This window comes from Macaca nemestrina, chromosome 8 (assembly GCF_043159975.1).
Source record: "Macaca nemestrina isolate mMacNem1 chromosome 8, mMacNem.hap1, whole genome shotgun sequence".
Taxonomy (NCBI): Eukaryota; Metazoa; Chordata; class Mammalia; order Primates; family Cercopithecidae; genus Macaca; species Macaca nemestrina.
This window is the reverse complement of record NC_092132.1, coordinates 46,953,493-46,978,932: the sequence shown is the minus strand read 5'-3', so window position 1 is coordinate 46,978,932 and position 25,440 is coordinate 46,953,493. Positions and strand designations below refer to the sequence as shown.

The 25,440-nt window shown below is 39.1% G+C and overlaps 1 protein-coding gene and 1 long non-coding RNA gene across 7 annotated transcripts in view; one reads left to right on the top strand and one right to left on the bottom strand.

Moving 5' to 3' along the window:
* The first annotated feature begins 279 nt into the window (after positions 1–279).
* On the top strand, positions 280–20,534 carry LOC105476080 (uncharacterized). The gene is made up of 4 exons (XR_983843.3): positions 280–635; positions 13,832–13,926; positions 14,499–14,585; positions 18,687–20,534. It is a non-coding gene; the product is annotated as an uncharacterized lncRNA (long non-coding RNA).
* Positions 17,222–25,440, bottom strand: part of LOC105476082 (serine/threonine kinase 3) — a 332,200-nt gene continuing 323,981 nt past the window's right edge. For 3 of the 6 annotated variants that reach the window (XM_011731726.3, XM_011731730.2, XM_071067959.1), the window contains one exon: positions 17,222–18,598. In XM_011731726.3, coding sequence (XP_011730028.1) covers positions 18,440–18,598 — 159 coding nt within the window. In that variant the 3' untranslated portion in view covers positions 17,222–18,439. The remainder of the gene's footprint in view (positions 18,599–25,440) is intronic. The other 3 variants (XR_011606855.1, XR_011606854.1, XM_071067958.1) reach the window with 2 other exon arrangements.

Here is a 25,440-nt window from a genome sequence, read left to right as displayed (position 1 = left end):
AAATAAGATTTCTTAACCATTTGCTTAGATCCAAAATTTACATCACATTTATTTTACCTATGGTTCCTCCATCCATCATGTAACAAATGTTTATTCAGCATTACTTTGTCAGGGCCTGTGCTGGTGCTACAGAGATGAGGAAAATGTGGGCACAGTCCTGGCCCTCAGGCAGCTTACAGTCAGCAGAGAAGACAGAAGAATAAGTAGATATCATAATGCAATACGGAAAGTGCGGTGACAGTGATCTCTATCTGGGTGTACAGAGGAGGCGTTCCTGAGCTAAGCTGAAAGGATGAGTAAGACTTGGTCGCCTCAATTTCAGGAGGGTGGGCAGGAGCTAGGCAGATGTAGGTCACTAAAAGGAAAGTCAGGAGATGAGGAGGGGGAGGTGGGGCCCTGGTCAGAGAGGCTTTAATGACCCTTATCCTGCATGTGATGGAAATTCTTTGCATCCTGGATTCACGTGCTGGCAGATGGAGCAGGGTGAGATCGACTGAGGAGGAACAAGCCTGGCACAGAGCCCAGTTAAGGGGATGCTGCGATATTCCGGCAGGAGACGATGAGGCCTGAAGGATAGTGGAGTGAGAATAGAGGACACAGATTCGGGAACGACTTGGAAGACTGAACTGGCAAAGGTAAAATGGCATGGGGTGAAAGACAATGAAGATTCAAGGGGGACTCCCGGGTTTCTAGAATTGGTGATTGGATGGAAGATGGTGGCACCAACCGGACAGAAAATACAAGGGGAATGGCGTTTGGTCATGTTGAGCTTGAGGTACATGTGGGACATTAAAAATACAGATATGAAGTTTTAAGGAGAAGTTTGGGTCGAAGGCACTAATTTGGGAACCATTTGCACATATGAGTTACTAAACTGAGTGTGTGAGCCACCAGTAAATATTAAAAACATCACAAAAGGTGGGCCTGCAGAGTTACCTCTGTGTTTACTCTGAGAACAGTGATAATTGAATATTGCTGTTGAATTCAATTTTGATGGCATGCTTCCCTCTGGGTGCCATTAGAGAAACACTTCTTATCTTGGTACTAAGCATTCAGTTGGCTTTCTTCTGAGCAACAGAGTATACGTTTGTCTTTTGTTTTCTGAAGTTCAAAAACTTTTATTTTTATGATTATAACATAGCTAAATATAATGTATTCATTTTTTAAAGCTTACAGTTCCATGATTTTTAATATATTCAGAGTTCTGCAGCCATCACATAATCAACTTTAGAACAATTTTATCACCTTTCCCCAAAATTCTGTCCCCATTATTTTATTCTTTTTTGTTGCTGAATCATATTCCCCAGAATGGATATACCACATTTCGTTTATCCACTCATCAGCTGATGGATGCGTTTGGCTAATAGACTGTCACTGTCAAATAGAAATATCACACAAACTACAAACATGAGCTACATATATAATTATATATTTTCTGGTAGCCACATTTTTTAAAAGTAAAAGAAAAACAGATGAAATTAATTTTAATAATATATTTCCACCAAACGTATCCAAAATATTATTATTTCAACACATAATAAATACAAAAGATTATTGAGATATTTTACTTTTTGGGGGCTAAGTCTGTGAAATACGATGTGTACTTTATACCACAGCACATCTCAGTTTGGACTAGCCACATTCCAAAGGTTTAGTGGCTACTATACTGGACAGCTTAGCCAGGCAGTGTAAACAGTTCCTGGTTTCCATCTTTACTTTGGCTTCTAGTAAGCTGCACACCAAATTCACAGTCAGCAATTTTTTGTAAATATGATTCATGGCTCCAGATTGCTTCTCTACTTTTGTTTTCTCATTGTCATATCTTTTCTTATTTGTTCTTAATTTAGGCTACTTTACTATGTTTTATGCATCCTTCTTTGTGAATTGCCTTAATTAAAAATGGAAAATGCTGATGGCCTCGAAAAGAAAACTGCTGACGAAAAGAAGATAAGTTTTTCACTCAGAGCACACAGCTAGCGAACTGATTTGAGGAACTGAATGTAAACCTGTCTCCTCAGAAGCTGTTGCCAACCCTCTACCTACCTCTCTCTGCCCCTTTTGCCCCAACACCTAACCTCAGCGAGCCTCTGTGGACATCACTATTTCTAGATATTTATTAAATAGTAGAAATGAGTACAGCTGAGTGTGACCAGTATCTAAAGGCACCAGAAAATAGGTTAGCTCCAACTGGTGTTAATTTATCTGGAAAACATTCAGTGATTTGGGAAAACAAAAACAAAAACAGACCACATGATTCTATGACCTCTCCTAAACTGCAGGACAGAGAGAGTAAGCAAGACCAACTACCCTGACTTCTTTAATTGTGTAATGAACTTTCTCAGACACCGAAAGGTATGCTAGAAATTCTTTCTCATCTCTCTGTCTTTATATATGCTTTGCCCTCCTCAAAGTGCCTTTCTCCCTTTTCCTGCCTTACAAACCTCAAGACTCAGTTCAAATATCACCTTAGTGAAGACTTCCTCTATTCCTATTCCTATAGGGCTTTGTTTACATCTTTCTTATTGCAATGACCACACGTGGGTGTCCATGCCCTGTACCAGGCTATAAGCACCAGCTCTTGGGTAGGAACCAAGTTGCCTTTATTTCTGTATTTCACACTTAACATAGACACTGGCACATAGTTGGTGCTTAATAGATGCTTGTTGATGAGTAAAGAAGGTGCAAGTCCTGGGTACTCATGGGTGCCAGGTAGTGTTTGAAGGGTTTTCTGTGCATCTCTCATTTACTTTTCATAACCCTCTGAGGTTGTCTCCTCTGCTTGATAAAGAAGGTAAGACTTCTGATCATTAAAGAAATGCAAATCAAAACCACTATGAGATACCATCTCACACCAGGCAGAATGGCTATTACTAAAAAGTCAAACAATAACAGATGCTGGCGAGGTTGCGGAGAAAAGGGAACACTTATATACTGTTGGTGGGAGTGTAAATTAGTTCAACCATTGTGGAAAGAGCTAAAAACAAAACTGCCATTCGACCCAACAATCCCATTACTGGGTGTATATGCAGAGGAATATAAATCATTCTACCATAAAGACACATGCATGCAAATGTTCATTGCCACATCATTCACAATAGCAAAGACATGGATTCAATCTAAATGCCCTCCAATGACAGACTGGATAAACAAAATGTGGTATATATATACCTTAGAATACTATGCAGCCATAAAAAATAATGAGATAATGTCTTTTGTGGGGACATGGATGGAGTTGGAAGCCATTATCCTTAGCAAACTAATGCAGGAACAGAAAACCAAATACCACATGTTCTCGCTTATAAGGGGGAGCTGAATGATGAGAACACATGGACACATAGAGGGGAACAACACACACTGGGGCCTACTTGAGGGTGGAGGGTGGGAAGAGGGAGAGGATCAGGAAAAATAACTATTGGGTACTAGGCTTAGTACCTGAATGATAAAATAATCTGTACAACAAACCCCCATGACATATGGATTTCCCTATATAACAAACCTTCACATGTACCTCCAAACCTAAAATAGAAGGTTAAAAAAAAAGAAGGTGAGACTTATAAAAAGGATTAAGGAACTCACCCATGGCCATGCAGTAAGTTAGGCAGCAGAGCTTCAAAGATACCTACCTTTGAGGAGTTCGAATATGTAAAAGATATAAACTTTCTTATATTTTTATAACAACCTCAAGAACTAAGGAAACGAATTGGCTTCTAATTGGTCAGAGTAAGGATAGGCCTTTTCTGGCAGAAGAAATTGTTTTCTCTCAGTCAAGTTAGAAATGAATACCACAAACAAATGTTGCATGTATTTGCATATATCATACTGTATATATACTATATATATAGTATCTATATATTGCAATACTATATATAGTATATATGTTGCAATACAATATATTATGTTGTATGTATTTGTATATATTTGTAAAATATACACAATATTATATATACGTTTGCTATCATTGCTGTGGATGAATGTCAGGGAACCGAGCAAGGCACTAAGATTCATTGAACAAGATTAAAACACTAGCAACCCATTAGATTACTCTGAAATTGAAATAATTTTACATTAAGAACTTTAAAAATATTCTGCTTGGACTTTTATAACTGCCTGACACATTCAAATTCCAATCAAACCCCAAATCACTACTTACTTGTTAAAGCAATTAATTTACCCTCAGAATCGAAAAGCTTTGCTGGAACTTTTAAAGGTCCAGTTCATTCATTCATTACTATCAAGCTGTAATATCACATATAATTTTCAAAGATTACATGCTAAGCATGCAAACTGATTTATGGTCATCAGCTGGTGTGCTTTTAAAATAAACTCCTACATACTTTATGAAAGGACAACAGAAAAGGAATTCATGAATTTGCACATTGATGAATAATGAAATAATTCCACATTTCAGATTCCTCCATGTACCTTGTTTTTCCTTGACATCAAAGACTTCCGTTCCAAGTGCTATTATGTCTTTTCATTCAAATGTTTTGCCAAGAATATTTTCTTTCCAAATGGGAAAGAAAGCTGTCATAGAATAAGTGGAAAGGCTGAAAAATGCGCAGGTGCAGGAGTGCCCTATCTAACATGCCTGGTGTACACGGAACATCAGGGAATATTTAAAAGCTCAGTGCTTCAGTATCAGGTTGTATTTAGCTTCCACTCAACTAATTAGAGTTCACTTTGGAAAATCTATAAAAATTTAAAGACAACTATTTGCTTGGTTTAAACATAGGCAGGCACAGGATTTTCTACCAGAAAAAATTTGAATTTATAATTCTTAGTGCTGTCTCATAAAATGACATAGTCTCACTTTTCTGTTGAGGAAACATGGGGTATGACATAGCTTCGTAATTTTTGGTTAAAATGTCATTTGTATCATGCTAAAAGCTATTTTTCTTTGCTCTCACATCTTTTTTTCCTCCATATCCTTCTCTTTCTATAGAAAACATTAAGTAACTTATGAATAGAATAGTAAAAATGGAAAGATCCAGAGAGGTAGGTTTTTTAATAAGGAATTCTTTCTGACCGTTGGCTGACCTGGGACTGAAAGGTGCTTGCCTGGTAAGCCTGAGTCAGGTTTTGTGTTAATGTGACTTGAAAACAGGTTGTGAGGACGGGAGGTGTGAGAACCAAAGGTACTGTGATGTTCTCTATCTTGGCTCCTTCAAGAAGAAGAAGAAGAAGAAGAAGAAGAAGAAGAAGAAGAAGAAGAAGAAGAAGAAGAAGAAGAAGAAGAAGAAGAAGAAGAAGAAGAAGAAGAAGAAGAAGAAGAAGAAGAAGAAGAAGAAGAAGAAGAAGAAGAAGAAGGAGGAGGAGGAGGAGGAGGAGGAGGAGGAGGAGGAGGAGGAGGAGGAGGAGGAGGAGGAGGAGGAGGAGGAGGAGGAGGAGAAGGAGGAGGAGGAGGAGAAGAAGAAGAAGAAGAAGAAGAAGAAGAAGAAGAAGAAGAAGAAGAAGAAGAAGAAGAAGAAGAAGAAGAAGAAGAAGAAGAAGAAGAAGAAGAAGAAGAAAGAAGAAGAAGAAGAGAAGTTATCTCCGTCTCTGGGAGCCTTATATTCTAGAGTTCCCCTTCCTCCTGGGTGGTAATACTCCCATAAAAAAGATTCCAGCAATTGAACTACAACTCACCTTGATACATATTGCCATATTTGACACTCACTCACAAGAACCCTGTGAGAAGATACAAAGATTACACATGGTTCATCAGATGTTTTTTCGTGGAGGAACCCCTGCCTCCAGATATTTCCTTTAAAAAGATATTTTCAGTTGTTATAAATACAGGATCAGAGAAATGTAGATATATAGAGCATAGAATCCTACAAATTAGTAAAATATAAATTTAATTATGAACTTCCTGGGACCAAAGCAAATTGGGACCAAGTCAATGACATGGTTCATATTTGTAAGGACCAAGAATGATGAAACTTCAGTGAAATGAAACTTTAAGGACACAAATTTGATATTTCCTGATGGGTCATCACAAATGGGGCAACTTATGCTGGCCTTAACAATATCCTTACAATAATCATCTTAAAGAGGAGGGGGAAAGTTTAGCATAACATAATGTTATGATTTGGATGTATTTGTTTCTGCCAAAACTCATGCTGAAATTTAATTGCCAATGTACCAGTGGTGGGAGGAGGTGCCTTTAGGAGGTGATTAGGATGTTAAAATAGATTTATGCCTTTCTCTTGAGACTGTGTTAGTTCTCCTGGAAATGGATTGGTCTCTGTGCGAATGGGCTATTCTAAAGAAAGATCTCCTCTCATATTTGCCCCTTTTCAAACACACTCGCTTTCCCTTTTGTTTCTCCGCCACATTGTGACACAGTATGAGGCTCTCACCAGAAGCCAACCAGATGCCAGTATCATGGTTCTTGAGGTTCCCAGCCTCTAGAGTCATAAACCCAATAAAACGCTTTTCTATTTTTTTTATTATTATACTTTAAGTGCTAGGGTACATGTGCACAACGTGCAGGTTTGTTACATGTGTATACATGTGCCATGTTGGTGTGCTGCACCCATTAACTCGTCATTTACATTAGGTATATCTCCTAGTGCTATCCCTCCCCCCACCCGCTCCCCACAATAGGACCCGGTGTGTCATATTCCCCTTCCTGTGTCCAAGTGATCTCATCATTCAATTCCCACCTATGAGTGAGAACATGCGGTATTTGGTTTTCTGTTCTTGCGATAGTTTGCTGAGAATGATGGTTTCCAGCTGCATCCATGTCCCTACAAAGACACGAACTCATCCTTTTTAATGGCTGCATAGTATTCCATGGTGTATATGTGCCACATTTTCTTAATCCAGTCTGTCACTGATGGACATTTGGGTTGATTCCAAGTCTTTGCTATTGTGAATAGTGCTGCAATAAACATACGTGTGCATGTTGTTTCCTGATTTTTTAATGATTGCCATTCTAACTGGTGTGAGATGGTATCTCATTGTAGTTTTGATTTGCATTTCTCTGATGGCCAGTGATGATGAGCATTTTTTCATGTGTCTGTTGGCTGTATGAATGTCTTCTTTTGAGAAGTGTCTGTTCATATCCTTTACCCACTTTTTGATGGGGTTGTGTTTTTCTTGTAAATTTGATTGAGTTCTTTGTAGGTTCTGGATATTAGCCCTTTGTCATATGAGTAGATTGCAAAAATTTTCTCCCATTCTGTAGGTTGCCTGTTCACTCTGATGGTAGTTTCTTTTGCTGTGCAGAAGCTCTTTAGTTTAATTAGATCCCATTTGTCAATTTTGGCTTTTGTTGCTGTTGCTTTTGGTGTTTTAGATATGAAGTCCTTGCCCATGCCTATCTCCTGAATAGTATTACCTAGGTTTTCTTCTAGAGTTTTTATGGTTTTAGGTCTAACATTTAAGTCTCTAAACCATCTTGAATTAATTTTCGTATAAGAGTAAGGAAAGGATCCATTTTCAGCTTTCTACTTATGGCTAGCCAATTTTCCCAGCACCATTTATTAAATAGGGAATCCTTTCCACATTTCTTGTTTTTGTCAGGTTTGTCAAAGATTAGATGGCTGTAGATGTGTGGTATTATTTCTGAGGGTTCTGTTCTGTTCCATTGGTCTATATCTCTGTTTTGGTACCAGTACCATGCTGTTTTGGTTACTGTAGACTTGTAGTATAGTTTGAAATCAGGTAGCATGATGCCTCCAGCTTTGTTCTTTTGGCTTAGGATTGTCTTGGCAATGTGGGGTCTTTTTTGGTTCCATATGAACTTTAAAGCAGTTTTTTCCAATTCTGAAGGAAGTCATTGGTAGCTCAATGGGGGATGGCATTGAATCTATAAATTACTTTGGGCAGTATGGCCATTTTCACAATATTGATTCTTTCTATCCATGAGGATGGTATGTTCTTCCATTTGAGTGTGTCTTCTCTTATTTCACTGAGCAGTGGTTTGTAGTTGTCCTTGAAGAGGTCCTTTACATCCCTTGTAAGTTGGATTCCTAGGTATTTTATTCTCTTTGAAGCTATTGTGAATGGGAGTTCATTCATGATTTGGCTCTCTGTTTGTCTGTTCCTGGTGTATAAGAATGCTTGTGATTTTTGCACATTGATTTTGTATCCTGAGACTTTGCTGAAGTTGCTTATCAGCTTAAGGAGGTTTTGGGCTGAGACAATGGGGTTTTCTAAATATACAGTCATGTCATCTGCAAACAGGGACTATTTGACTTCTTCTTTTCCTAATTGAATACACTTTATTTCTTTCTCTTGCCTGATTGCCCTAGCCAGAACTTCCAACATTATGTTGAATAGGAGTGGTGAGAGAGGGCATCCCTGTCTTGTGCCAGTTTTCAAAGGGAATGCTTCCAGTTTTTGCCCATTCAGTATGATATTGGCTGTGGTTTTGTCATAAATAGCTCTTATTATTTTGAGATATGTTCCATCAATACCTAGTTTATTGAGAGTTTTTATCATGAAGGGCTGTTGAATTTTGTCAAAGGCCTTTTCTGCATCTATTGAGATAATCATGTGGTTTTTGTCTTTAGTTCTGTTTATATGCTGGATTACATTTATTGATTTGCGTATGTTGAACCAGCCTTCCATCCCAGGGATGAAGCCCACTTGATCATGGTGGATAAGCTCTTTGATGTGCTGCTGGATTCAGTTTGCCAGTATTTTATTGAGGATTTTTGCATCGATGTTCATTGGGACATTGGTCTCAAATTCTCTTTTTTTGTCGTATCTCTGCCAGGCTTTGGTATCAGGATGATGTTGGCCTTGTAAAATGAGTTAGGGAGGATTCTCTCCTTATCTATTGATTGGAATAGTTTCAGAAGGAATGGTACCAACTCCTCCTTGTACCTCTGGTAGAATTTGGCTGTGAATCCATCTGGTCCTGGACTTTTTTTGGTTGGTAGGCTATTTAATTATTGCCTCAATTTCAGAGCCTGCTATTGGTCTGTTCAGGGATTTAACTTCTTCCTAGTTTAGTCTTGGGAGAGTGTAAGTGTCCAGGAAATTATCCATTTCTTCTAGGTTTTCTACTTTATTTGCATAGAGTTGTTTATAGTATTCTCTGATGGTAGTTTATATTTCTGTGGGGTCGATGGTGATATCTCCTTTATCATTCTTTATTGATTCTTCTCTCTTTTCTTCTTTATTAGTCTTGCCAGCAGTCTATCAATTTTGTTGATCTTTTCAAAAAACCAGCTCCTGGATTCATTGATTTTTTGGAGGGTTTTTTGCGTCTCTATCTCCTTCAGTTCTGCTCTGATCTTAGTTATTTCCTGCCTTCTGTTAGCTTTTGAATGTGTTTGCTCTTGCTTCTCTAGTTGTTTTAATTGTGATGTTAGGGTGTCAATTTTAGATCTTTCCTGCTTTCTCTTGTGGGCATTTAGTGCTATAAATTTCCCTCTACACACTGCTTTAAATGTGTCCCAGAGATTCTGGTATGTTGTGTTTTTGTTCTCATTGGTTTCAAAGAACATCTTTATTTCTGCCTTCATTTCATTATGTACCCAGTAGTCATTCAGGAGCAGGTTGTTCAGTTTCCATGTAGTTGAGCTGTTTTGATTGAGTTTCTTAGTCCTGAGTTCTAGTTTGATTGCACTGTGGTCTGAGAGACAGTTTGTTATAATTTCTCTTCTTTTACATTTGCTGAGGAGTGCTTTACTTCCAACTATGTGGTCAATTTTGGAATAAGTGTGATGTGGTGCTGAGAAGAATGTATATTCTGTTGATTTGGGGTGGAGAGTTCTGTAGATGTCTATTAGGTCTGCTTGGTGCAGAGTTGAGTTCAATTCCTGGATATTCTTGTTAACTTTCTGTCTTATTGATCTGTCTAATGTTGACAGTGGGGTGTTAAAGTCTCCCATTATTATTGTATGGGAGTCTAAGTCTCTTTGTAAGTCTCTAAGGACATGCTTTATGAATCTGGGTGCTCCTGTATTGGGTTCATATATATTTAGGATAGTTAGCTGTTCCTGATGAATTGATCCCTTTACCATTATGTAATGGCCTTCTTTGTCTCTTTTGATCTTTGATGGTTTAAAGTCTGTTTTATCAGAGACTAGGATTGCAATCCCTGCTTTGTTTTCCATTTGCTTGGTAGATCTTCCTCCATCCCTTTATTGTGAGCCTATGTGTGTCTCTGCATGTGAGATGGGTCTCCTGAATACAGCAACCCGATGGTCTTGTCTCTTTATCCAGTTTGCCAGTCTGTGTCTTTTAATTGGACCATTTAGCCCATTTACATTTAAGGCTAATATTGTTATGTATGAACTTGGTCCTGTCATTATATTAGCTGGTTATTTTACTCGTTAGTTGATGCAGTTTCTTCCTAGCATTGATGGACTTTACATTTTGGCATGTTTTTGCAATGGCTGGTACCGGTTGTTCCTTTCCATGTTTAGTGCTTTCTTCAGGATCTCTTGTAGGGCAGGCCTGGTGGTGACAAAATCTCGAAGCATTTGTTTGTCCGTAAAGGATTTTATTTCTCCTTCACTTATGAAACTTAGTTTGGCTGGATATGAAATTCTGGGTTGAAAATTCTTTTCTTTAAGAATGTTGAATATTGGCCCCCACTCTTTTCTGGCTTATAGAGTTTCTGTCCAGAGATCTGCTGTTAGTCTGATGGGCTTCCCTTTGTGGGTAACCCGACCTTTCTCTCTGGCTGCCCTTAACATTTTTTCCTTCATTTCAACTTTGGTGAATCTGACAATTATGTGTCTTGGAGTTGCTCTTCTTGAGGGGTATCTTTGTGGTGTTGTCTGTATTTCCTGAATTTGAATGTTGGCTGCCTTACTAGATTGGGGAAGTTCTCCTGGATGATATCCTGCAGAGTGTTTTTCAACTTGGTTCCATTGTCCCTGTCACTTTCAGGCACACCAATCAGACGTAGATTTGGTCTTTTCACATAATCCCATATTTCTTGGAGGTTTTGTTCATTTCTTTTTACTCTTTTTTCTCTACACTTCTCTTCTCACTTCATTTCATTCATTTGATCTTCAATCGCTGATACTCTTTCTTCCAGTTGATTGAGTCAGTTACTGAAGCTTGTGCTTTTGTCACATAGTTCTTGTGTTATGGTTTTCATCTCTATCAGTTCTTTTAAGGACTTCTCTACATTGGTTATTCTAGTTAGCCATTCGTCAAATCTTTTTTCAAGGTTTTTAGTTTATTTGTGCTGGTTACATAGTTCCTCTTTTAGCTCTGAGAAGTTTGATTGACTGAAGCCTTCTTCTCTCAAGTCATCAAAGTCATTCTCCATCCGGCTTTGTTCCGTTCCTGGTGATGAGCTGTGTTTCTTTGGAGGGGGAGATGCGCTCTGATTTTTTGAATTTCCAGCTTTTCTGCACTGCTTTTTCCCCATCTTTGTGGTTTTATCTGTCTTTGGTCTTTGATGATGGTGATGTACTGATGGGGTTTTGGTGTGGGTGTCCTCTGTTTGTTAGTTTTCCTTCTAACAGTCAGGACCCTCAGCTGCAGGTCTGTTGGAGTTTGCTTGAGGTCCACTCCAGACCCTGTTTGCCTGGGTATCAGCAGTGGAGGCTGCAGAAGATAGAATATTGCTGAACAGCAAGTGTTGCTGTCTGATTCTTTCTCTGGAAGCTTCATCTCAGGGGTGTACCCAGCCTTGTGAGGTGTGAGGTGTCGGTCTGCACCTAGTGGGGGATGTATCCCAGTTAGGCTACTCAGGGGTCAGGGACCCATTTGAGCAGGCAGTCTGTCCATTCTCAGATTTCAACCTCCGTGCTGGGAGATCCACTGCTCTCTTCAAAGCTGTCAGACAGGGACATTTACCTCTGCTGAGGTTTCTGCAGCTTTTTGTTTAGCTATTCCCTGTCCCCAGAGGTGGAGTCTACAGAGACAGGCAGGCCTCCTTGAGCTGTGGTGGGCGCTACCCAATTCAAGCTTCCCAGCAGCTTTGTTTGCCTACTTAAGCCTCATCAATGGCAGGCACCCCTCCCCCAGCCTTGCTACCGCCTTGCAGTTAGATCTCAGACTGCTGTGCTAGCAATGAGGGAGGCTCTGTGGGCGTGGGACCCTCCAGGCCAGGTGTAGGATATAATCTCCTGGTGTGCCGTTTGCTAAGACCCTTTGTAAAGCACAGTATTAGGGTAGGAGTTACCTGATTTTCCAGGTGTTGTGTGTCTCAATTTCCTTTGGCTAGGAAAAGGAATTCCCTTCCCCCTTGCGCTTCCCAGATGAGGTGATGCCTCGCCCTGCTTCAACTCTTGCTGGTCGGGCTGCACCCACGGACCAGCACCAACTGTCCAACATGCCCCAGTGAGATGAACCCGGTACCTCAGCTGAAAATGCAGAAATCACCTGTCTTCTGTGTCGCTCATGCTGGGAGCTGGAGGCCGGAGCTGTTCCTATTCGGCCACCTTGGGTGCCATGTCTAAAATTCTTTTCTTTAAATTATGCAGTCTCAGGTATTCAATAAATTATCCAGTCTCAAGTATCCCATTATAACAACACAAAATGGACTAAGATATACAACTTTCTCTGCTCTGCATATAAGGAGAATACTTTAAAAATTTGAGCATGATAGATTTTCCTCAGTGCAAATCACCACCAGAGAGTAGGTCAGGCCCTTAAGTGAAGGCCTAATTGGGTTCTAGGTGACTCTAATTCACTTTAGAAGTAACAATCAGTTTGCTTATCAAGGAACAGAACCCTCCCTTCTTCATTCTTGCAAAAACATGGCACTAAACTAAAAAGGGTTAAAAGTTTTTTTTAAATTTAGTACTTACATGTCATATGTCAAAAACTTTGCTAAATATTTTACATGTCCTAGAACATTTGATCTTCTCAATTGCTGTATTACAGATGAAGATGTTGAAACACAGAATGATTAAATGGTAATTTTTGCCCAGGACAAAAGTCCAAAAGAACAACTGAGATTTGAACCCAGATCATTTAATTTCTGATGCCAGGCTCCTTCCACCATGCTGACTAATGTTTCTCTAAAGCAATCATTATCAAAAAAATACCGGTAAGGGAAAGAATATAATACATTATCATATACAACAAAACATAGATTTCAAGGCACAAGAACGCCACATATATCCTAAAATAATAAAAGAAAAAAGTCTTCTTGTACAACTCATCTTGGAAGCTTGAATACATGCACCCTGCATCTTTTTTCTACATGTGGGAAGGATGTCATTTCAGAAAATATAGATTTCACTGAAATGTGAGAGAGGTAAAGTCAGTCAACAATGGTCCTAAGTTGTAACTGAAGAGCCATCAGCAAGCAGGCTCAGCAACCCTAACATTCTAAAGCCAGACCTCCTGTTTATTAGGCTATGTGGTCAAGTGGAAATGCAAAGATTTTAGAGACAGATGGGAGTGTAAGGCTGCTACTGGCGTTAACTAGCAGTGTGACTTCATTTAATCTCTCCAATTCTTTCTTGTGGAGGTTTGAGATGGTGTATCAAAAGTGCATGGCTTAGTAGATGCTCACAAAATGATTATTGTTGTTATGGTGATTATGTGGATGCCAAGGAGAAAGACAGCCTGTATGATTAATGACAGTTTTTTTTTGTTTGAGCTCACAACATTCAATGAAACTTTAAGACCAAATTATATCTAATATACTGGAATGCATTGTGGGGAAACAAGATGGATAAACACCAAGTCTCTGCCATCAGGAACTGTACAACCCACAAATAAAATAATTATATAGAGAGTTTGGAAGCAGTTCAGTTTGTTGGCGGAAAGGGCTCAAATAAAACAATAATGGAGATAAGGTCATAAACGTCAATTGAGGCCTATTGCAGGTCTTGAATGCCAGAAGACAGAGTTCATTCTCAACTTGGCAAAATTCTGTGAGCAGAAAAGTGATTTAAAAATCCTAATTTTTACTTAGGTAGCTTTATCAAGTGAAGAAAGTGGCAGCAAGGAGTCTGGCTAATGATGTGGTCCAATGTGAGAAGAGCATGAAGTTGGAATTGTTTTTCCAAGGTTGGTGGAAGAATTGAGCTGGTCCTCTGCTTTCCCTCTTAGAGTCTTTCTGGGACCCCAAAAGGAAGTAGAAGGTAGTTGGCTGAGGTTGAAGGTTGTTTGTATGGAACAGGGCAAAACTGACTTGACTCCCTGGAAGTCACCACTCAGTGGCATGAGACTGCCCAACCAAGGTATGTAAAACTTCCTTGGGTCCAGGTCTCATCACATTGCCCAAACGGCAAAGAAAAACAGTTTTCATTATATTCCAGATTCCTAGTCTTTCATGCCACAAAAAACAAAAAACAAAAAAACCTGGTACTCCAAAATTGCATTTTGATGAAATATCTAATTAAATGCCTATGCCTAATAATGGTTTAGTAATGCGATATAACGCCAATTATTTTTCTTTAATGATATTCTACTTAGAATGTCATTATTATTTTCAGGAGTTATTTTAATCATTAATCTTTAACATACAGGATAGGAAATGAAAATAGCAATCCTATTGAATGCTAATCAGTAATTTGAAAAGATTTCCAATGACTAAGTTAAAAACATCTTATTAATGTATTATATAATTTCTGTTACAGAACTACACATCCTTCAGTGAGTAGAGTGTGATTTTGAACACTGGGGAGGTGAATCAGTAAATAAGCAGAGGAAAAATATAACAGCAGGTAAGTAATGTATTTAAGGTTGTTTATCGAAGTGTCTGGCATATAGTAAGTGCCCCGAATAACAGGTGTTATTATTTTGAAATCCATTTGGATACACTTTCTTCTCCAGTGTTTGTCAAATTAGCTCCTACTTTGAACATAAAACTGTTTCTGCTAAAATAAGCTAAGTGCATTGTAAGTCTGTAGAAATGAGTCATCTAAGTTCATTACACCAAAGAAAAAACTTTATCAACTACAGGACGATATATACAATGACGCTAGCTTTTCATCAAGATGAAACCCTGACTCACTAGCTTCAGTTACATTCACGATACTGTATTTATTAAAGGATGGTGTGTGCAGAAAAGTACACTTACCTAGTTTTGGAAAGTTCCCAGCAACCAGGGTTAAAATAGGTTTCTTCTTAAACTCATTAAAATAACTAGAAAACTCTCTTTCCTAAGCATCATGATTAATCAAGGCTTAACTAGACTTGAAGTTTTTTTTTTTTTTTTTTTTTTTTGAGACAAAGCCTTACTCTGTTGCCCAGACTGGAGTGCAGTGGTGTGATCTTGGCTCACTGTAACCTCTGCCTTCCGGGTTCAAGCGATTCTCCTCCCTCAGCCTCCCAAGTAGCTGGGATTACAGGCACCTGCTACCACGCTCAGCTAATTTTTGTACTTTTAGTAGAGACAGGGTTTCACCATGTTGGCCAGGCTGGTTTCGAACTCTTGACCTCAAGTGATCCACTGGCCTCAGCCTCCCAAAGTGCTGGGATTACAGGTGTGAGCCACTAAGCCTGGCCTAGACTTGATTTCTTTTTTTTTGAGACAGTCTCGTTCTGTCGCCCAGGCTGGAGTGCAGTGGCACGATCTTGCCTTACTGCAACCTTCTGCCTCCTGGGTTCAAGCGATTCTCCTGCCTCAGCCTCCTGAGTAGCTGGGATTACAGGTGCGCACCACCACACCCAGCTAATTTTTGTATTTTTAGTAGAGATGGGGTTTCACCACATTAGTCAGGCTGGTCTCGAACTCCTGACCTCATGATCTGCCCGCCTCAGCCTCCCAAAGTGCTGGGATTACAGGCATGAGCCACTGAGACCAGCTAGATTTCTTTCATGGCTTGTGATTCGTCAAAACATATCTTAAATTCCTTTGACTGGTAGGGGCAAAGAGTAAGAATATAGGAAAAATTTTAAAGTAGGTCATCCTAAAATGTTTTGGAGTTTCCTAGGACTCTAAAACAAAACAATGCCCATTCCTGTTAATTCTCTTAAATATATGTGTGCATTTGTGTACATATACTTAAACAGACATAGATATAATAGGGTATAAAGTCTAACTGCAGAAAATTGCAATGTGATTGGAACATTTGACATATTAAAAGGAGGACTCGGCCGGGCGCGGTGGCTCACGCCTGTAATCCCAGCACTTTGGGAGGCCGAGACGGGCGGATCACGAGGTCAGGAGATAGAGACCATCCTGGCTAACACGGTGAAACCCCGTCTCTACTAAAAAATACAAAAAACTAGCCGGGCGAGGTGGCAGGCGCCTATAGTCCCAGCTACTCGGGAGGCTGAGGCAGGAGAATGGCGTAAACCCGGGAGGCGGAGCTTGCAGTGAGCTGAGATCCAGCCACCACACTCCAGCCTGGGTGACAGAGCGAGACTCCGTCTCAAAAAAAAAAAAAAAAAAAAGGAGGACTCTTGAGACTGAATTAAGAGTGGTTAACAGGCCTCATTGAATTAATTTGCATACATTTTCTAATTTAGCAAACTGAAGAGAAATCATCTTCATAGGTTTCTTGTCCATGTCATGTAGGTGGTTTTGCTTGGATGACAGCAAATCAGTCATTTGATTCCATCAAATCAGGCAAGGTATCAAACAGGTTAGTAAAAAGAAAAATAGGAAAAGAAAAAGGGGCAGGGTGTTTCAGTTGATCGACTCACACAACTGTCCCCAACAGACTCCAGTATAGATCTGCTGAAGCATATATTGTAAATTCAGTTCTTCATTTTTAAATAATCTTAATATGTTTCATACTTATCACTTTCTATAATCTTATAATTTGTATCCAATTATACAATTTATTATTTGTAAAAGCTCCACAGGGGAGAGACAAATGACACTTTGAGGCATTACCTAGGGTATAAATATCATTTTTAAAAAGGAATGGAAGCTTTCCAGAGACAATACACCTTCTGTGACAGACATTAGTGAACTCATCAGCTTTTCCTGTTTTCTCCCCTCCAGCTATGTGGTGATGCTCCTCTTCCTGACTCCCTCGAAGTTAGGAGTGGCCATGTGACTAATTCTGAATACTGGGTTGTGGCCAACCAGACATGTGTCACTGCTGGCTGGAGCTAGTATGAAACTCTCCAGCTCCCCTTCTCCTGATTGTGGTGACCACAGATATCTCAGATGGTTGAGGCCCTGTCAGCGGGTCCCTGGGTGTGGATGACAGGAGCAGGGTGCCCTGCCAACCTGGGGTGGGCCTGGAGCAAGCGTGAGGAATAACCTGTACTATGTGAAGCCGCTGAAGGGTGAGGGTTGTCAGCACTGCATAATCTAGCCTGTCCTATCTAATATATGTCTCTTGCTTGGAAAATGCAGAGTCCAGGTCATGAGTTTTAACAAAGATACAGAAACGAAATGTGCTGGGTGGCAGAGTGAAATTTATTTGTCTTTATGATTTACATACAATAATTAAACACACAAAAGAAAAAACACTGTCAAGATGGCCATATGTAGCTTAGGAAATGACTGGTCCCAATGCAATCATACAAATGTTCATTCGGCGTAAAAATGAATTTCTTTTTAATGGTTTTAATCTTTTTTTTTTTAAATTTTTTTCAGTCCCCAAGGCTTGTACCACTCAGTACAAATGTTTTTGCTACTGGGTTATCATCAGGCACATGATGTTTACCAATTCCCAGGAAATGAATAAAATCAACAGAAACATCCTGTGACAATAGAGCACATTTTCATAGAAATGAAATTGATGAGCTTATTACAGTTTGAATCAGTTCAGCTATTAGATCTACACATAAAACATAAAACAATATTAACAAGTTACATTTGTATTAAGTTTTTTTTAAAAAATATTTATCATACTTTTTTGTGCAAGGATTCCACTGATTTCTTTGGTTTTAAACACGATAGATCTATTTTACCTAAATATATATAGTTCTATTTGTACCAAACATCAAAAATCAAAAAATTAAACAAAATTTCAAAGGGTAAAAATGGAATTATTGCTTCGATATAAAAAAGGCCTAGCCCATTTGAGAACTATTGCCATTATTACTTTCCTACTGGAAAACTATCCTGGAAATCAAGGAATGTACCCCATAGCTCCCTGCAGAAAGTATAATTTGGTTGCACATTATCATCATATTAATATGACCCTATCTTCACCAAAGCTATCCTGATCTTGTCCTTAAAAAACAAAACAAAGCAAAATAGCATAAATAAATAAGTTTACCTAAGGGGATACAATAAATAGACTAGTATACTAGATAGGAATAAAGAATATTGTAACATAAAGCCCTTCAGTGCTGCACAATTAAACAATAGCTTTGGATTTTCAAGGTCTCTAAACGCAGCCTCCGTTTCAAAACAGTTTTATTGCTGGTATGCAGCTGACAGAACAAGAGAATACACTTCTTTTGTTCTCCTCATCTGAAAGTGAATGCACAGCAGATACAACTGTCAATTCTGCCTTTTGGGAATTTACCTGGGCATGTACCATTGTCAGTTTTTGACCTCTGACTAATTGTAGGGCAAAATCTTAGGATTAAAAATATACAAATATTCCTTCAATTCCTAGTGGTTTCTTGGTCTCCAGAATAGTTAAAAACAGACAGGAAATTAGACTCAAAAGTTTTGCTGCCTTCTTTTTTTTGCATCCATCGCATCCAGAATGGGCTGTCTTTTCGCAGTGTATCTCTGACGAAGTTCTTCTATCTCCCGTTCCATCATAGGGTCCAGTGCTTTTAATCGCATCTGTAGTTCTTCTAAACTTAGATTTTTCAACTAGATATGGAAACAAACAAAGATATCAATATAGTGAAATTATCCACAACACATTAATGTCTAATGAGTTTTAACATAAATATTTCAGCAAATTCTTTACATCATCTTCGAAGTATGGTTCAACAATTAAAACAGGAATTTCTTCCTTGAAGAACCCAGAGGTCATATCTTGCAAGAACCTCAAGTAATCTGCAATGAAACAATCGGATCATCTGCCTTTAGTAAAGGGCAAATGAGAAAAATATGCTGATAGAATTTGTAAAAAGGTACAAAGACAAATCCACCCCCGCCAACAAACAGATTTTCAGAATACGTTCCAGGTATATTCACTCTAACTTCTTACATCTTTGCCAGCTACTGAGTGCTACAATAATAATGAACACTTGCAGAGATCACCCAAGAACATGACAAGACTGAATAAAGGTTAAATTAACCATTCTATCCTCCATTTTACCAAATGCTTAATAAAGAAGATGACTGTGGTAGGGGGTGGGAAGTAAGGCTGAATAGGCCTGGTGGGGCCCCAAAAGTAGGAAGCCATGATCAATTCTGGAGTAGGACAGTTATGTAAGAGTAATCCAGATTTTGTTTCTCCTTCTCCTTCTTCTTCTTCTTCTTCTTCTTTTTTATTTTTTTGAGACAAGATCCCACTATGTTGCCCAGGCTAGCCTCAAGCTTCTGGGCTCAAGAGATCCTCCTCCTTCGACCTCCTCAGTAGCTGGGATGTGCCACTGCACCCAGCTAAGGCTTGGTTTTAAAATGATAAAACTTGCAACTTACTTTTTGTTTTAAAAAGATAACTGTCTTTGGTTATTTTATGAGTCAAGGAAGAAAAATACTCATTACTTATAGTCATCCAAAGTAGCATGTCCCAGCAGATCCTTTTACTCGCCATCCCTGGCCCTATCGTGACTTCTGCTTCCAAAAACCAAATTCACTCTTAGCTGAAAAAGACTCTGAGGATACTGAAAAGAATGAGTCACAGACTCTCTGAAGGAAATTCAAAAAAGGAGTTCCAAAAATATTTTGAGAAATGACAGTATATGGAGAAGAGTATGCAGGCTTCCATGATGATGACTTTGAAGGTGAATGCCACTACTCACTTCAGTACATAAGAAGTTCTGGTATGTATATTAATAATCAGCCCTGTTACTTTGTAGTCATATGTCATGAAAGAACCTAGCTTTTAATATTATGCTATAAAAGATACATTTATATATAATATGTATTATTATACACTTTCTTCATTGACTTTTAATCCAAGTAGTGATCATGCATCTGTTACATGCTCAGTGCTGTTCAAATTGCTGCGGGGATACAGAATAAGACAAACAGGGAAACTCCAAACTTTGAACTGTACACATCAGTAATGGCCATACTGAAAGGCCAATGTATACCACACAACCACATTTCCCAAGAAAGACACACCCAACTATGTCTACGTAGGATCCAATTCCACTTGTGTGTTCTTCAACATCATCTCTATTTCAGCTCATGTTAATCTTTCCCATTTCTAAATTTCTATGTAACACTCATAATTTAAACAACACAATTTAGTATTTGATTCTAAATCATGTACTATTTTATAATTGATTTTTATGCATGAGTTTCATGTCCCTAGATATTCCAAAACATATTTAGACTTTAGAGACTGTACATACACCAAGAAACTATCCTACTATACTGCAAATAACATGACATAAAGGTAGATAGATAAATACAAATAAGAATACATGACCCAAAGGAGTGGGTTACTCTAAGATTAGAAGAACTAACATATTATATAAAGCAAACAATTATCATTACTTTAATTCTGATTTAAGTTATTCCTGTAAATATCTTATACTACTTTTACTGGGGCAAACTGCCAATAAGTTTATAAATATTGTATTGTAGTAACAGAATGAACTCAGAGAAAGAAGCTACTTAGAAGAAAAATGTTCTTCCTTTAACAGATTTTTATATTTTAAATACGTAAAATTTGTGAAACACAGGTCTGCGATATTAGAGAACCATTATCTCACATTATTAAGGAATTAGGTGTTCATGTAAGAAAATTAATGAAGTACCTAAATCTTAGTCCTTTAAGTGATAAAACTTTGTCTCAGTATCACATACACACACATATACACACACATGCAAGCACACATGTGCGCACACACATGTATTTACATATGCTCTTTCTTGGTTCTATATGACTTTTAGGATTTTTTTCTAATTTTGTGAAAAATGATGTTGGTATTTTGATAGGAGAAGGACTGAATCTGTAGACTGCTTTGGGCAGTAAAGTCTTTTTCATAATATTGATTCTTCCAATCCATGAGCAGCAGATGTATTTCCATTTGTGTCATGTATGATTTCTTTCAACAGTGTTTTGTAGTTCTCCCTGTAGGGATCTTTTATCTTCTTGGCTAAGTATATTCCTAAATAATTTATTATTATTAATTATTTTACAGCTATTTTAAAAAAGGTTGAGTTCTTGGTTTGATTCTCAGCTTGATCACTGTTTGTGTATAGTAGTGCACTGATTTGTGCACACTGATTTTGTAACCTAAGACTTTACTGATATGGTTTGGCTGTGTCCTCACCCAAATCTCATCATGAATTATAATCCTCATAATCCCCATGTATCTAGGGAGACACCTGGTGGGAGGTGACTGGATCATGGGGGCAGTTTCCCCCACGCTGTTCTGGTGATAGTGAGTAAGTTCTCACAATACCTGATGGTTTTATAAGGGGCCCTTCCTTCTTCACTCTCACTCTGCTCTCCCCTGCCACCACATGAGAAGGTCCAGGCTTGCTTCACATTCACCTTCACCTTCTACCATGATTGTAAATTTCCTGAGGCCTCCCCAGCCACATGGAACTGTGAGTCAATACACCTCTTTCCTTTATAAATTACCCAGTCTTGGGTGTTTCTTTATAGCAGTGTGAAAATGAACACAGTTAACTGGCACTGAGGTAGTGGGGCACTGATATAAAGATACTTGGAAATGTGGAAGTGACTTTGGAACTGGGTAATGGGCAGAGGTTGGAATAGTGTGGAGGGCTCAAAAGAAGGTAAGAAGATGTGGGAAAGTCTGGAACTTCCTAGACACTTGTTGAATGGTTTTGGCCAAAATGCTGTTAGTGATGTGGACAATGAAGCCCTGGCTGAAGTGATCTCAGATGAACATGAGAAGCTCATTGGGAACTGGAGCAAAGGTCACTCTTGCTATGCTTTAGCAAAGGGACTGGTGGCATTTTGCCCCCACCCTAGAGATCTGTGAAACTTTGAACTTGAAAGAGATGATAGGGTATCTGGTGGAATAAATTTCTAAGCAGCAAAGTGTTCAAGATGTGACATGGGTGCTCTTAAGAGCATTCAGTTTTATGGATTCACAAATAGATGGTTTGAAATTGGAACTTACATTTAAAAGGGAAGTAGAGCACAGAAGTTTGGAAAATTTGCAGCCTGATGATGTGATAGAAAAGAAAAACCCATTTTCTGGGGTAGAAATTCAAGCCTGCAGCAGAAATCTGCATAAGTAATGAGGAGCTGAGACAATGGGGAAAATGTCTCCAGGGCATGTCAGAGATCTTGCCAGCAGCCCCTTTCATCACAGGCCTGGAGGCCTAGAAGGAAAAATAGTTTGATGGGCCAGGCCCAGGAGCCCTGCTACTCTGTGCAGCCTTGAGACATGGCACCCTGCATCCCAGCCATTTCAGTTCCAGTCATGGCTAAAAGGGGCCAAGGTACAGCTCGGGCCGTGGCTTCAGCTCATGCTTTGGTGGCTTCCAAGTGGTGTTGGGCCTGTGAGTGCAGAGAAGTCAAGAACTGAGGTTTGGGAACCTCTACCTAGACTTCAGAGGATGTAATGGAAATGTCTGGATGTCCAGTCAGAAGTTTGCTGCAGGAGTAGAGCCCTCATGGAGAACCTCTGGTAGGGCAGTGCAGAAGGGAAATGTGGGATTGGAGCCCTCATAAAGAATCCCTACTGGGGTGCTCCCTAGTGGAGCTGTGAGAAGAGAGCCACTCTCCTCCAGACCACAGAATGGTAGATCCATCCACAGCTTGCACCAGACGCCTGGAAAAGCTGCAGACACTCAACCATAGTTTGTGAAAGCTGCTTAGAGGAGGGCTGTAACCTGTGAAACCACAGGGGTAGTGCTGCCCAAGACCATGGGAGCCCACCTCTTGCATCAGTATGACCCAGATGTGAGACATGAAGTCAAAGGAAATCATTTTGGAACTTTAAAATTTAATGGCTACCCTGCTGGGTTTCAGATTTGCCTGGGGCCTATAGCCCCTTTGTTTTGGCCAATTTCTCCCATTTGGAAAAAAGAGCATTTATCCAATGCCTGTACCCCCATTGTATCTTGGACGTAACTAACTTGCTTTTGATTTTACAGGCTCCTAGGTGGAAGGGATTTGCCTTGTCTCAGATTAGACTTTGGACTTGGACTTTCGGGTTAATGCTGGAATGAGTTAACACACTGGGGGACTGTCGAAAAGGCATGATTGTATTTTGAAATGTGAGGACATGAGATTTGGGAGGAACCAGGGACAGAATGATATGGTTTGGCTGTGTCTCCACCCAAATCTCATCTTGAAGTGTAATCTCCATAATCTTGGTTTATAATCCCCATGTGTCTACAGAGAGACCTGGTGGGAGGTGATTGGATCATGGGCACAGTTTCCTCCATGCTGTTCTCATGATAGTGAGTGAGTTCCCACAAGATCTGATGGTTTTACAAGGGGCTCTTTCCCCTTTGCTCTCTGCTCTCTCCTGCCACCATGTGAGAAGGTCCAAGCTTGGTTCACCTTCACCATCTGCCATGATTATAAGTTTCCTGAGGCCTCCCCAGCCATGCAGAACTATGAAACAACTTGACTTTTAAAAACATATTGAGACTTGTTTTAAGCCTATCACATGGTTTATCTTGGAGAATGTTTCACGTTGGATGAGAAGAATGTATATTCTGCAATTCTTGGGTAGAATGTTCTGTAAATATTTGTGATGTCCATTTGTTCTAGAGTGCAGTTTAAGTCCTGTCTTCGTTGACTTTCTGCCTCAATGATCTGTCTAGTGCTGCCAGTGGAGTGGTGAATTCCCCCACTACCACTGGGTTGCACCTATCTCTTTTCTTAGATTTAACAGCAATTGTTTTATGAATCTCAGAGCTCAAGAGTGAGGTGCATATTTATTTAGGACAATATCTTCTTGTTGGATTGATCCTTTTATCATTATATAATGTCCTTCATCTTTTTTTTTTTTTACTGTTGTTGCTTTAAATTCTGTTTTATCTGATACAAGAATAGCTACTCCTGCTCACTTTTAGTTTCCATTTGCATAGAATATCTTTTTCCACCCCTTTGAGTCTATACAAATCCTTATGTGTTAGGTAAGTCTCTTAAAGACAACAGATATGTGGTTTGTAACTTTTTATCAATTCTGCCAACCTGTATCTTTCAAGTGGAGCATTTAGATCATTTACATTCAACATTAATATTGAAATGTGAGTTACTGTTCCAGTCATCACGTTGTTTGTTTTCCAGATACTCTGTTTTCTTCATTGTGTTATTGTTTTACAGGCCTTATGAGTTTTATGCTTTCAAGAGGTTCTATTCTAGTGCATTATTGACCTTTTGTTTCATGATTTAGAACCCCTTTTAGCATTTCTTGTAGGGATGCTCTGGTAGTGACAAATTCTCCCAGCATTTGCTTGTCAGAAAAAGAATTTATTTCTCCTTCATTTATGAAACAGTTTTGCTCGATACAAAATTCTTAGTTAACAGTTTTCTGTTTAAGGAGGTTAAAAATAGGACCCCAGTTCCTTCTGGCTTATAAGGTTTGTGCTGAGAAGTCTGCTGTTAGTCTGATAGGTTTTCCTTTACAGGTTACCTAACGCTTTTGTCTCACTGCTCTTGGTGATGTCCTTTTTGCAAAGAATCTCCTAGAAGTTCTTTTTTAATTAAAAAACTTTTTGTGGTTGCATACGTAGGTACATATGGGGTACCTGAAATGTTTTGATACTGACATGCAATGTGAAAGAAGCACATCATTGAGAATGGGGTATCTATCCCCTCAAGCATTTATCCTTTGAATACAATCCAGTAACACTCTTCAAATTATTTTAAAATGTACAATTAGTTATTATTAACTATAGTAACCCTGTTGTGCTATCAAATAGTAGGTCTTATTCTTTCTTTTTTCTTTTCTTTTTTTTTTTTTTTTTGACAGAGTCTCACTCTGTCATGCAAACTGGAGTGCAGTGGTATGATCTTGGCTCACTGCAACCTCTGCCTCCTGGGTTCAAGCAATTCTTGTGCCTCAGCCTCCTAAGTAGCTGGGATTATGGGCACGTGCGACCATATCTGGCTAATTTTTATATTTTTAGTAGAGACGGGGTTTCACCATGTTGCCCAGACTGGTCTCAAACTCCTGACCTCACGTGATCTGCCTGCCTCGGCCTTCTATTTTTTTTTAATACTCATTAACCATCTTTACCTCCCCGTCACTGCCTTCCTTGCCCCACCACCCAGCTACCTTCCTAGCCTCTGGTAACCATTCTTCTACTCTCTATGTCCATGAGTTCAATTGTTTTGAGTTTTAGATCCCACAAATAAATGAGAACATGCAATGTTTGTCTTTCTGTGCCTGGTTTATTTCACTTAACATAGTGATCATCAGTTCCACCTAAGTTGTTGCAAATGACTGGATCTCATTATTATGACTGAATAGTACTCCAATGTGTATATGTACCACATTTTCTTTATCCATTCATATTCTGATGGACACTTAGGTTGCTTCCAAATTTTAGCTATTATAAATAGTGCTGCAACAAACACAGGATGCGGT